Genomic DNA, 12,967 nt, shown 5'->3' on the forward strand with positions numbered 1-12,967 from the left:
TCAGGCTCGACGTCAAAAGATCTCTATTATGGGGGTCGCAGCAGAGGACATATTCCACATGCATACGACTTTATATAATATAGGTAGACACACATTAGCTTATTTCCAACGGTATAATATAAGAAATTATCGCTAGACGAGCTGTTTAAAAAAATGGCGCTACTTTTAAACTGATTTCCGATAATTAAACGAATAATGTTGGTTTTTTCTATATTCTTATATAACAATTTTTGGCTGGATTGCTTGCCAAATCTGGCGCCATCGAATTCTATGTTATACGGTGGGGGGAAAAAATACGACAACAAAGGAATAACAGGAAGAAGGAATGAAAATCATCGATCTATACGTCTAGTTCGCGTAGAACGATCTGATCTTTTTCGATATGATATGCATCGCAAGGCAGTTTCTTTTGTGTTGGCTACAACTCGGATCAATCACGGAAGAAGCATCGATGTATATATATAGCTTGTCGGGAATATGTATAAATCTCAGACTCTCGGCATACTTGGAATATTGTTACGTTATTTTACTTCTCTAGACCTTGCGTGGACAACTTTTTCCAACTTTTTCGATGGGGCAAACTCGTTGGAAAACTTTATTTGAATAACTGTGCTGGCCCAGAAGTAAGTCACACACAAACACGGCATGTAAAATATATGCACGCTGAATATAAAAGCCAACAAAGATCTGAGGCAATCAACTGGATATATCATATATGTATAAACTACCGGTATATATACATAAGCAGCTATACACACACAGTTAGAGACCTGTCTTCCGTGTTAGATCGAGTTTTTTCTCAGATTGATTCGAGCCATCTGTGTGGAGAGAAGAGATGCTGCGGGAGTTGTTCGTGCTTTGCCTTTGATTTTCCCTGCACTGCATCAGTCACTTGGCATTCTGAATAAATACCCAAATAAGTTTTCAACCATCACCACCCTTATTATTTTTTTTTACCAAGTATAATTGGTATTTTTTTTTATAATAAAAAAAATTTGAAAAAATAACGAAAGAATTTGGCCCGAGATTTTTCCGAGCGATGGGAAATTGCAGATGAATATGCACGCGAGAAATTCCAAGTTGGGACTTTATATATATATTTTTTTGTTATTGACGTATATAACCAATGTGAACTTATATGCACATTTTTTTGTTGGTTTTCCAAGGAGACGCCATACGTTACATCCGAGTGGTTTAGGTATATCAACTATGTCTTCTGAGAAATAAATTTGCCTAGTTGAACTCTCGTGTCTTCCCCCTAGACATTTTTGAGGAATTTGATGTTCATACAGCTTGTGAGTTGTGTATAAGGATTATGTAGTAAGTTTGGTGGGTACGAAATATACGTATATATGACATATTCACTCGCAAGGCAACGTATTGGAATAAGGCAAGTCTGAAAGAGATAAAACCACGTTAACGTGGCTTATATAAAAAGTTGTTTGTGTATAGAAACCAGCCACCAGAATAAGATGAGAAGAATAAAACACCGAGTAGCGCCTCCCATTTTTGCGCATTCAACACGTTTAATGGCGCTATATTATGTTGTGCTATAAAATGGTGTTTTTCACTTAATGACCGAATCTGTTTTTCTCCAACGGATCGGGATTCTTAATCAGGCTCACATTTTTGTTGTCCTGTGCAAATAGAAATGTTGGGGGTTCATATCCTACGACTCCCATTTTTTTCAATTAAGAATTTCTGGTTTAGGGTAAAGACCGAAGATTAATTGCAATGCAAGGTAACCTTTTTAAGCCATTGGTTGATTTGCAGGAATATAAGAAATCAGAACGCCCTTCTCCTTCTAAGAAATGAAAAAAAGTATATCGGTGCACTCAATAAATTCGCTTATTCATATTTTTTGGGGGGTTAGATGCGATGAGCTGTTGCTTCGTAGTTCAGCATCAGCGATAATGGGAGTATCTAACAGAACACAGTCATTCAACATATAATAATAATAGTTTATTTCCATTTCATGCATATCATATAGACGCGGATGTTGTATCTGGCTTGTTTCCAGAAAAACGACAAGTACCGTTCACAACACAAAGGGGCTGGACTCGATATATAAATCACAGACAGTCGTGTGTGTACTTGTCCTTTGACATGGAAAATAAACGTCAATGACCACCAAAGCAGCGGGACAGCTTGCCTCTCCAAATCTTGAATGCATCTTCTTTTCTTGAAATTATTTAAGTACCGCGGTACCTGGTTTTTCGTTGAACTTTTGCCGTTTTTTTTAAAGTGATTTACATTTTTTTTTCGTTCACGTACATCTGGATTTATTATTTATGTGAAATATTAATGATGTGTGGGCTTGACATGGCATATACGCGATCATGCGGATGACAATTTATGGCAGCATATTGTTGGCGCAGAGCTGTCGTGGTGGCCGCAAGTGCGGCACGTGAAATCCTCCTAAACATAAAGGTCATTCAAAAGGCAAAATAAAAGCATTTTCTGGAAAATTGGTAAAGGCTGTGGAGATTATTTTGGCTTTCTTTACTTATAGGCCTGTCTTAAAAAAATCAAAGTTAATTTTAATAATGTGTATTGTGTCCTGCAATATGTATGGAAGTAAATATTTAAAAAATGAGTCGGAGTATTCAACTGGAATTGGAGGAAAATCTTTTCACATGTGAATAAGGATGTGCAGGAGAAGGACTACAAGAACCATTAGAGCCGAACATGATACGACTCGGAATTATTATATATATAAACTGCGAAGGATCTGGTCTACTTGGATTCTCGTTCTCATCACGTCGGTGTTTGTTTTATACAGTAGTTTTCGTTATACAGTGTCTCCCCCCAACCTCGAACCCTCCGAGATTGAATAGAGAAAAGCGCAGTCGTTGAAATCTGAGATGATGCGGATTTCCTTCAAAATGGTTGTAAATGTTAGGGAAACTCAACAAGTTATAAGTCACACGGGATACGTCAAGTTACCTCCAGTGTTAAATAGCGCCCCGCTTTTGTGTATATGTGAGACGCGATGATCTCTCCCTCCCCCCTCCACCTCCCCCATTACCTTTCCAACTTCACAAGTTCCTCTTCATCACAGGTAAATCTTTTTGGTTTAGCCCCGTCGTATATATAGTCGCCCCTCTTCCGTGTTGGTATAAACCGGTCTCAAAAGAAAAGGAAAAATACTATAACTAACATTAAATGTTGTGTGTGTGTGTGCCCCTGCTGGCTAAAAAAATACCAAAATACCAAAATCCTTCGTTTTGAAATGACATCACAGAGCAGAAGAAGAGAAAAAAATGACGAAAAACTCAGCGGGATACGTCCACAAGCCATCCACCGTCACATCTAAATAAATGGCGCTGCCATTGCAGTACGCAGCGCATCAGCATGATGGTTATCTTTTTAGAAGAGCGGGTAGCACAACAGTGCGCACACGAACACCCTTATACAGCGCGTTGTGCATTGGTGGTGGTATATACCTGCTTTTTTTTATTTTAGCAAAGTTGGCTTTTTTTCTTCTCTTTACTGAGATGCACAATCTCTGGGCGATGCTGAAAGATAAACTCACGCGATGTCTCTTCCAGAACCGTCATAAAGAGAAAAGGAAAAAAAAAAAAGACTTTTTTCTACTTTGAAAATTTCCTAGTCAGCGAATAAATGATTTGTTACTTGATCTGCACAGATTCCACTGGCATTTTCTTATTTAAAAGTTAACTTAGATTCTTTTTCGCATAGTTCGGACGCAGAAGTGCAGGATTATAGACTTTGGACCTTGTACAGAAATAAGTCCAAGTATAATAGGATAAGTATACCTTTTGTTTGCGCAAAGTATAAACTTTGTGAGAATTTATGAAATTTTAACTTGACAAGACAACCAAGTAAAATTTTTATTAAACAGCAGCGGCAAATTCCTGAATTCTGTATGATATCATCGTTGATTACCGATTGAAATAATAATTAAAAAAAAAGCTGCTTAAATCATGGGAAATGTTGTTCGTACAAGTGTTGAATCTCATCACACAGTACGCCACACTTGTACTGTTTCACTGTACCGGAGCTCCTGTATTATATACTTTGGAATTAGATGTCGCTGTTTCTTTCCTTTAACATTGCTGCACGCCATGAGAAACCATTGCAGTGCGATCTGAGGAATTTTAGACTGGTGTGATTTTCCAGGATTGAAACGTTTACATTACCTAACTGCCCTAACGACGAACTTCCTCATCCTGATGACTCCGGCTCAAGTTACTTGGTTTACTAAACGATCTAACCGAGCGCGGTTTTTTCTCCCAGGACTGAACATTAACCAGAACAAACAGTAACAAGCGTAACCTGAGACTCTCTGGTTCGTCTAGATTAGGACACAATCACTTGACGTGGTGTAATCGCCTCTCCCCCCTCCCCGCTTTTGTCTTTTCTCACGGACGGATGGTATGAAATTTCCATTCACAATTTCCTTCGAAAGAGAAAATAATGAAGGGATAAACAAACGATATAGTTTGGCTCATTGGTCCTCTTTTATTTATTAATTCATTGGACCTACTCTATTCCGACAACTTTAAATCTGGCATTATCCTTTGAATATAAATGTCGTGAGTTATTTGTTATGCAAAAGCAATGTCTCGTGGTCATTTGAAAAGCTGCCATATCGCGCATCTCTGCGTGAATTTAATCACTTCATTTTTTGTGTTTTAATGGGTAAAAATAATCGAAATGCTAATGTAAACAAATACTAAATAATATGTAACAAAATAAAAAACCCCAGTTAATAATCATTTTTAAAACAAATTATTTAAAATACATCTTAGCGCATAAATCGGCATATCAATCATTATCTTTATCAATCATTATCTAGTGTAGGGTATTCGAGTAAAAATTGTGTTCACGTTCACGTTAACGTTGGTTTAGGTTAAGGTTATCTACGAGCTCGTCCGTTAAACCACGATATTAGGAAAGGTACACTCTCGCGCTATCCCAGTCTCTTGGAAGAAACGGCGGGTGTTCAGTGAGGGGTCCCAAGATTCCCCGCTAGGTTCGCTAGGTTATAGGCCCCTCGCCTCTCGGGGGTGTAGACCTTATTAGTATCCAAAGGTATTAGTACATTTGAGTCATTTGAGTCATTTTAGCATTTTCACAAAAAAAAATTGTTAAAAGCGATTTTTTAATGAGCTTTATTTATACCAATGTTTTCTTACTCTGTGTAAAAACCCGCCCAAGAAAAAATAAAGGGATCATATTAAAAAATGTGTTTAAAAATTAACTTTTTGCTAAATGGTGTCTTTTTATTAAAAACTTTTTTTTTTAAATACAGGGTTAAAGAGAATTGCAAGATTAACATAAGTTCCAATTTTTGTTTAATTTCAATGTAATTTAGTATTTAAAAAAATTTAAATCTATTGAAAAATCGGTGAGCCGTCGAAAAATTTCTTTGCGCGTTTTAACATGGCGCTTATGGGGAAAAGAAAAGTTTTAAAATCTCTCCCATTTGTAACCTAAACGACCTAAAAATACAATCTTAGTCTCGTTTAATTCATTGTTTCTTCTTCTTCAAGTTTAAATTATTTTTTTGAAGGCGGGACCGATTTTTCTGTTAGTTATTCATGGTTTTATAAACCCCCCCCATTCACTTCGACCAATCGAAATCATTTTTGTCATGCACTCCTGTAGAGCAACCACCTCGAGCGAGCCAAATAAAAAGCGGCTGTTCACGGCACCCCTTCACACTGCAACGCGCCGCTATGGGTCGGCTTGACCCATACCTTTGGATACTAATAAGGTCTATAGCAAAAATAGGGGTTTTTTCTGTTCGTGATATACAAAACTATTTATCAATGTGTCCAGAAATGGATTTTCAAATTCATTTTTTATATTTTAAAATTCGCATTTAATATTTTAAAATAGAATAAACAAAAATAAGTGATAAAAAATACATTTGATTTGATTTTTTTGGCGCAAATTTCAAAAATTTGTGAATTTCAAGCACAAAATAAACATATAAAAAATTGCCAAATCTAGATGAATTAGGTATTTAAAGATAGAGAATTAAATAAAGCTTAAATGAAATCAATTTCTGGACCCATTGATTCGTAATTTTATATATTACGAACGAAAAACCCCTTTTTTTTACTATACCTCCGAGAGGCGAGGGGCTACTAACCTAGCGAACCTGGCGGGGTATCTTGGGACCCTTTACTAAACACTGCCGGTCTTGGGGATAGCCGAGAGTGTACTATCTTTCCTATTATATCGTGGTTAAACCGTCAACGGTTTAGTAAAAAATACCTCAAATGTCCCATCCTAGATGGTGAAGTTGTCGAGCTTTGACTGAAAAAAAAACAGGCATTGCAAAACTATTTACGATTGAATAATAATAAGCCATTCGCATATTGCACAAAGTTTATTCCCTCCACAAAATTTTACTTCAACAAGTGATTATTTTTGTACTTTGAAATAATTTTGAAATTGAAATTTTCCTTATTACAATTCCACAAAAAAAAACATGTACCCCCAACCTACCGCGTAGTCAATTTACAAAATTTTGAGAATTCAGTTCCATTTTTAGTACGTAGGTCTAAGAAGATCTCCAGGATTGCGTGACCCAACTGTCCTGCGTATATTGGTACCCGATGATCAACCAACTAACAAACGAAAGTCAAGAAAAACCGGAAATCTCCATACCTCACTAGTTTTTTCCATCAATCATCGTCCCATACGTCAGCCTGGAACGACTTTCTCTCTGTATCACATCTGACCTAGCTATAAAAGACACGGACAAAAGAAGCGTTAGAATTGCTCTTGATTTTTTCTCAAAGGAAGACGAAATAAAAAAAGGTCTAAATCGAACCCAAGATTGGTCGTGCGTGTTGGCAAACACTCTTCAACCATCAAAAGTGTCTCTTCTCTTAAGCTGGTGCGTACAACCATAGTAGATTGGGGTCACCCACGATTAATAAGCCAATTTCGAAGAAACAGTAAAAGTAAAAATTTAAAATTTAAACAGGGCTCAGCTAAGTGTTAAATATGAAGAACTAACTACCCCATAGAATAAAGAAAAATAATCGCTTGATAATATGTCTTTCTTATAGGCCTACAACTGATCAATTTTTATGCGGTTTTTGTTATAACCTTCTTTTTGATTAATTAAACCTCGGATTAAACTTAGTGAGCCAATCTTACCCCGTAATTATTGATATGAATCTAATCATAATCATAGAGCCGTATAGAGCACACCGTTTTGAAAATGTATTTATTTAGGCCTAGGAAGAAAAGAGGACACAAGTTTTATACGCCCGACATATATATAGTGCGGTTATTCTAAGGTTCTAAAAAATAAAATAAAGATGAAATCACAAAATAATACGGCACTGAATTTCCAAAAATTCACAAGAATGTTTTGAATTTATTTGAATTATCTTTTTTTAACGATAGAACTTTAACGCTTGGATATGCCAACGCTAACGTGTATTACATATAGATTATGATGAAGATAAGGTTTTGAAATGCCAACTGATATTGCGTTATCCATCGTTATCTGTTCAAATGGGGCAGTTTATTTTTTTCAATATCTTGACCAGTGATCAAAACGCATAGACTTTCTAATAACTAAATTGTGAACGTTCATCTTCATTTTTTGGCTTATAAAAAATGTCAAAACTCTGTTTTGGAGAGTTTCCATTCAATTCTTGTACAGTCAGCCTTCTCAGAAGTGACAGAAATGGCAGAATATTGAAATGGAACTTTAAGGGTAAATTTGTTGCTGTAAAGAAACTGCTTTTCAATTCGGATAGCTACAAAGATCAGCCATCTTTGAAGTCCCACTGGGAAAAGTTGGTGCAATTGCGTGACGAACATCTTATTCAATACCTACTATTATCTAACGTAAAAGAGGACGATGTGAGGTAATACTAGTTTTAGTATTAATGTAATGACTAAGAATGTAACTTTCAAGTACATTTTTTTATTTAAAAAAATTACTTTAAAGAATAATTATCATATTCACACAGATACCTCGTCCCGGTAATGGATTGGTGTGGGGGTTCAATGCTGGACTATTGCCGCGGAATCCTTGACAAAAGTTTTGCATCGCTTGTCAAATCAGCTGATGTCATGTGGCAAATAACCTGCGGTCTTGATTTTCTCCATAGCCATAAAATTGATCCTGGAAATTTAAAATCTAAAAATGTACTGTTTTGGAAAAAAAATTCGAAATCAAGACAGGTTGTTGTCAAACTAACAGAATATGGATACAGCTATCATCGGTGCGAGGTACACTACAGTTACCGTGTTAGTTTAATCAATTGGATAATCCCACAAAGAATCTATAAAAGGATAAGATTATTAACCTCGCTCCTCTGCTCGGTCGCTTGTTCTACTCTGCTGCCACCAAAGAAGAAACCGGACCCAATGGCTCCTTTACTCTTGACAGCTTGACTGAAATTGATGTTAACCACAGAGTCTTTGCGTTGGATTTAATCAGCCTTCTTATTAATAGAAGTCTTTCAAACAGTTTTGACGCGGGAACACTTCTTTGACATCCCTTTTTTACTCGTTGCACAGACGAAGGACGAATTAGGTTGACCCAGGATTTAATGGAAGATAAAGTGGATCTTATATGGAACGACACAGAAAAGCTCCAAAATTGGTTAGAGTCTTTAGATGAGAAGAAGTTTTTAGATGAAGATTTCAACGACTTTAAAGACATTGTAAGTCTGGTGATAGAATAAATAATGTGCAATTAATTATGAAGTTGAATGTGTTAAATACAAATTTTATTTTTTCTTATTAGTTTCTTGAATGGGAAACTCAAGACTCGGCCATTAGAAAAGCGTTGAAAACACCTCAGCTACTCTCCGAATACATTTGGCATACAGCAACCGAATCCGAGGGAAATTATAAAGTAAGAATTTCTTGCATTTTTTTCTTTAGTGTGCTATAGACTTAAACCAGTCTATGCTAAAATTTTCTTATTTTTAGCCAAAATCCATTAAATTAAAAAAAAAATTAGGAGAAGGAAAGTGTTGGACAGTTTTCGAATGCGAATATATTACGGATGGAAGCGTATATCTGACTGCTTGCAAGAAATGCAAGCCAGGATCCGATGAGGACTTTAACGTAGAAATTAAGACTCTTCGTAAACTGAGCCATTTGTTTGTCGTCAAATATCTAGATGTGGTCACTATGAATTCCGAGAAGTATTCCTATCATCCAGAAAATTATCTTATAACATTAGTTAGTAAGCTACATTATTTATTGAAACAGGTTTATTGTGATGGAGTTATGCGAAGGATCCTTAAAAGATTACGCCGAAGGAAACTTGAAAGAAATTCCTAAAGATTCACTGGATGAAAAAATTCTTTTAAGTCAAGTAGCTCTTGGTCTTGCCTTCATCCATGACAAAGGAATAATTCACAAAGATTTGAAATTAGACAACATTCTCCTCAAGCGTCAATCTAATCGTCTGGTTTTAGCCAAAATAGCTGATTTTGGATTCGCCAAGGAACTGAAACTTGGTAAATCCGAGTTCAGTCAAACTAAGCACGCTGGCACAGAAAATTACATGTCACCTGAACTTCTCAAAGCTAAAAACGGTGTCTATCCGGCCTCCTTTGCTAGTGATGTGTACGCTCTGGGAATAATAATTGCGCAAATAGCATTGAAGGGGGAACATCCTTTTAGTGCCCATGATTCCTGGCGAATTATATCCATGATTGAGGGTTTGACTCCACAAAATCTCCATGGACTACGCTCGGAACTGATTGACCTGATTCGAAAGTTAACCGACAAAGATCCTAAAAAACGCCCTGCGATGGTCCTAGTATTGCATCATCCTTATTTTGTCTTGACGAACGACAGAACCATAAAACGTTTCGTCAATCAGTTCTGGGATGGTTTGAAGTTAATACTTCCCAGAGGCGATCACACAAAAAGAGTTATGCCTATATTATACGAAAAAATACTCAGCAACCAAAATTTCCAAGAGTGGTATGATAGTGTTTATGATGAAATGCCAATTACTGAGAAGGAGAAAGAAGAAATGGGAAATACCCTTCGCATGTTCAAAAATGTAAGTGTCTGCCAATATAGTAATTTTTTAAAAACTTGTACAGTTTAAACTATAACCACGCCAAATGATCAGTAAAAATAACTGCATGCTGCGTTTATTACTTTACCTTATGCATAACACTATTACGAAATATTAGTTGAAGCCTGACATTACATGCGACGATCTATACCCAGACAAAGAATACGTAAACATAATTAAGGAAGGCATCTCATCTGAATACGATGGGATCAAAAATTATGTTAAAGAGGTTTGTGTAGCTTTGTATTTTTTTAAAGATTTTATGCCATTATCGTGTGTTTGGATGATGCAGATCACCTCGCTTTATCCTTCTGGCCTTTCTCGATATCGCCTGTACAAGCTGGTTAAACGAGCACCAACATTTCTTGTGCCTTACTTCTCGTCTCAATTACTCGACTTGTTCCCTATCATCAATACGCAGGCGCATAATAACCCGCTGTTAAAGACTTCAAGTCAGAGGAATAAGGATCCTGAATCGAGTAAATCAAGTGTAAAGCAACATAGACTTGAGGTATTTTATTCATTATAAGCAGATAATAGCAGCTTTGCATGTTTAATCCTCATTATTTCTTAATGATGTGTATATTTGATGAAGATTGTTTCCGAGTTAGAATGGAGCAGCACGTATTACGACGACGACGAGGAACTTATTGATGATGTTTCCAAGGGAGGGAAAACGTTACCAAGTTTATGACGGGATGCGCTTTCGCCGATCCAGATGAGCTGTGGAACATCAAATACGCAGGACACAACGAATATTCAAAAGAAACCATAAAAGAAATGATAAGAACGCTAGAAAAATGCACGGTTTCCGAGAAGATTTGGTCTGCATTGCTGAATTGGAACGAAATAGATTTCACTGAGCTGATTCTCGCAGCAGTTAATTCGCATTCTTCAAACGCCCCAAAAGTAACCGTAAATTGTAAATTAGTTCACACCAAAATGTGAGATATTACAAAAAGTGAATAAGAAAATTAGCTTGTGAAAAGAAAAATAAGCGACTAGTTTAAGTCTAAACGAAAAACATGAAACTCAAATTCCGGGTTGAATCGATATGAGTCTGCAGAGCAGTTGAAGACACACCTTGACGATTTCTTTCTGTTTAAAAAAAAAGGTTGTACAGAATTCTTACTTGTCATAGTACTGGCGTCCACGGAAAGCAACAAGATAATAGCATAGATAACAAGAATAATAGCATGGGGCTGGTTAAGACACAGAGCGAGTACATCGGGTAAATAGATAGCACATGTAATATGTCAGCATCTGAATGTCGTTAGCCTGAAACTTGCTATCATCCCAGAGAACGTGATAATGCGTCGGCCGACTAGTGCCCTGCAATAAAAAGAAAACAAAAAAACTTTATGAGAAAACTGAAACACAACCAAAACGGATAAGAGGATAAGAGGGGGGATAAGGGTTGACGTGTTTGCTGGGGCGCACCTGGTCTTTGGGCCATTCCTTGCGGAAATTGAGTCGTAGGAGCATTTGGACGCTGCTGTTGCATAGCTTGCTGACCAGGTCCGGGTTGGCGTTGCTGCTGTACATTTGGAGGACCAGCAGGACGTTGTTGCATGGCTTGGGGTCCAGCAGGACGTTGTTGCATGGCTTGGGGTCCAGCAGGACGTTGTTAAATGGCTATAGGTCCAGCAGGACGTTGTTGCATGGCTTGGGGGCCAGCAGGACGATGTTGCATGGCTTGGGGTCCAGCAGGACGATGTTGCATGGCTTGGGGTCCAGCAGGACGTTGTTGAATGGCTTGGGGTCCAGCAGGACGCTGTTGAATGGCGTGGGGTGCAGCAGGACGATGTTGAATGGCGTGGGGTCCAGCAGGACGATGTTGCATGGCTTGGGGTTCAGCAGGACGATGTTGCATGGCTTGGGGTCCAGCAGGACGATGTAACAATTCGTTAATTGTCGACCTAATTGACAAAACTTCCTTGATAGTCCAGATGAGATCTTGATGTTCATGGATATCGTCGCCACTTGCTTCCCGAAGTAGAGCTTGCAGATCTTCGGCCGGTAAGTGACGGACAAGGCTGTCCATGCACCTACCGGCTTCCAAACGCGTACTGCGTTCTTGTTTTGAAAACAGTGATTTTACAGTTGTCAATATGTCCTTGCAGATTGAGTCCCGAAGTTTGTCGCCGGCCACATTGATGATCTCTTGAAGACTATTCAGCGATGTCTCGATCATTGTTGTTTCTTCAGTCGTCTTGATCAATTTGATCAAGACGACACATTCTTTTTCCGCTGATAACAGTGGGCGGTAGGGTGCAAGTACTCCAGCTTTAAATAGCTTGACGGCCATTTTTGTGTATGCCTCCACTTTGGCTTCCTGTTTTTGTGGGGCTTCTGCAATCTCTACGTAACGATCAACTAAAAATAAAAATACATTAATTAGTTAAGTCTTTTAATTAATTAAATTTTAATATATAACTTACATGTGTTAGGTGGGAAGATTTCCAACTTGCATCTGTAACGTGGGACTGATCCTAGCGGGAATCCTACATTAGGCGTCTCCTCGCATCTCATCGCCGGTGATCGAAAAACTTTATCCAATTGCAGGACGGCAATATGTGGATGATAATTGCCAATTTCGGTCAATCCAATTTCCATTCTTTTCTTAAATTCTTCAAATCTGGTTCCTGGTTTGAATGACCTATAAATTATTCAAATATAAAAGATTAATATTTGAATAATAAACAAAAAAGAAATTTAACTTACCATGTCATGTAACGATGCGTGCAAAGATCATTTACATAACGTAATAGCACGACCTGTTCAGCATTTCCTTTTAGGACATTATGACTGTGAAATGAAGTTTCTTCACCAGAAACGGTCAAAACCGCATGATAAAGTTGATTCTCTTTGTGACATGTCGTTGTAAACGATGTGCCAACAAATCTTGTCAGAAATCCA

General features: G+C 37.5%; 2 protein-coding genes across 3 annotated transcripts; one reads left to right on the forward strand and one right to left on the reverse strand.

Annotated features, from left to right (window-relative positions):
• The first annotated feature begins 7,408 nt into the window (after positions 1-7,408).
• LOC124325959 (serine/threonine-protein kinase 32C-like) lies at positions 7,409-11,218 on the forward strand. 2 transcript variants are annotated; one of them, XM_046784538.1, is made up of 10 exons: positions 7,409-7,865; positions 7,971-8,232; positions 8,295-8,669; positions 8,753-8,863; positions 8,941-9,158; positions 9,226-10,030; positions 10,167-10,277; positions 10,341-10,559; positions 10,644-10,706; positions 10,772-11,218. In XM_046784538.1, the coding sequence occupies exons 3-10, from the start codon at positions 8,556-8,558 to the stop codon at positions 10,994-10,996; spliced, it is 1,866 nt and encodes a 621-aa protein (XP_046640494.1). In that variant the 5' UTR covers positions 7,409-7,865; positions 7,971-8,232; positions 8,295-8,555; the 3' UTR covers positions 10,997-11,218. The 2 variants fall into 2 exon arrangements, with proteins under 2 accessions (XP_046640494.1, XP_046640495.1); XM_046784539.1 differs by having other exon boundaries at positions 7,411-7,865; positions 10,644-10,916.
• A 34-nt stretch (positions 11,219-11,252) lies between these two features.
• LOC124325960 (protein IQ-DOMAIN 14-like) lies at positions 11,253-12,387 on the reverse strand. The gene is made up of 3 exons (XM_046784540.1): positions 11,735-12,387; positions 11,489-11,644; positions 11,253-11,380 (listed from the first exon to the last, which is right to left on the reverse strand). The coding sequence occupies exons 1-3, from the start codon at positions 12,354-12,356 to the stop codon at positions 11,373-11,375; spliced, it is 786 nt and encodes a 261-aa protein (XP_046640496.1). The 5' UTR covers positions 12,357-12,387; the 3' UTR covers positions 11,253-11,372.
• Positions 12,388-12,967: the final 580 nt, after the last annotated feature.

The sequence above is a fragment of the Daphnia pulicaria genome, chromosome 2 (assembly GCF_021234035.1).
Source record: "Daphnia pulicaria isolate SC F1-1A chromosome 2, SC_F0-13Bv2, whole genome shotgun sequence".
NCBI classification, from domain to species: Eukaryota; Metazoa; Arthropoda; class Branchiopoda; order Diplostraca; family Daphniidae; genus Daphnia; species Daphnia pulicaria.

Excerpts from the sequence above, each read along its gene's own strand:
- LOC124325960 (XM_046784540.1), bottom strand. The coding sequence starts at position 12,356 with ATGGCCGTCAAGCTATTTAAAGCTGGAGTACTTGCACCCTACCGCCCA. Across the intron at positions 11,645-11,734 it reads TGGACCCCAAGCCATGCAAC|AACGTCCTGCTGGACCCCAA; the intron begins ATCGTCCTGCTG and ends AAGCCATGCAAC.
- LOC124325959 (XM_046784538.1), top strand. The coding sequence starts at position 8,556 with ATGGAAGATAAAGTGGATCTTATATGGAACGACACAGAAAAGCTCCAA. Across the intron at positions 8,864-8,940 it reads AATCCGAGGGAAATTATAAA|CCAAAATCCATTAAATTAAA; the intron begins GTAAGAATTTCT and ends TCTTATTTTTAG. Across the intron at positions 10,278-10,340 it reads TCAAAAATTATGTTAAAGAG|ATCACCTCGCTTTATCCTTC; the intron begins GTTTGTGTAGCT and ends TGGATGATGCAG.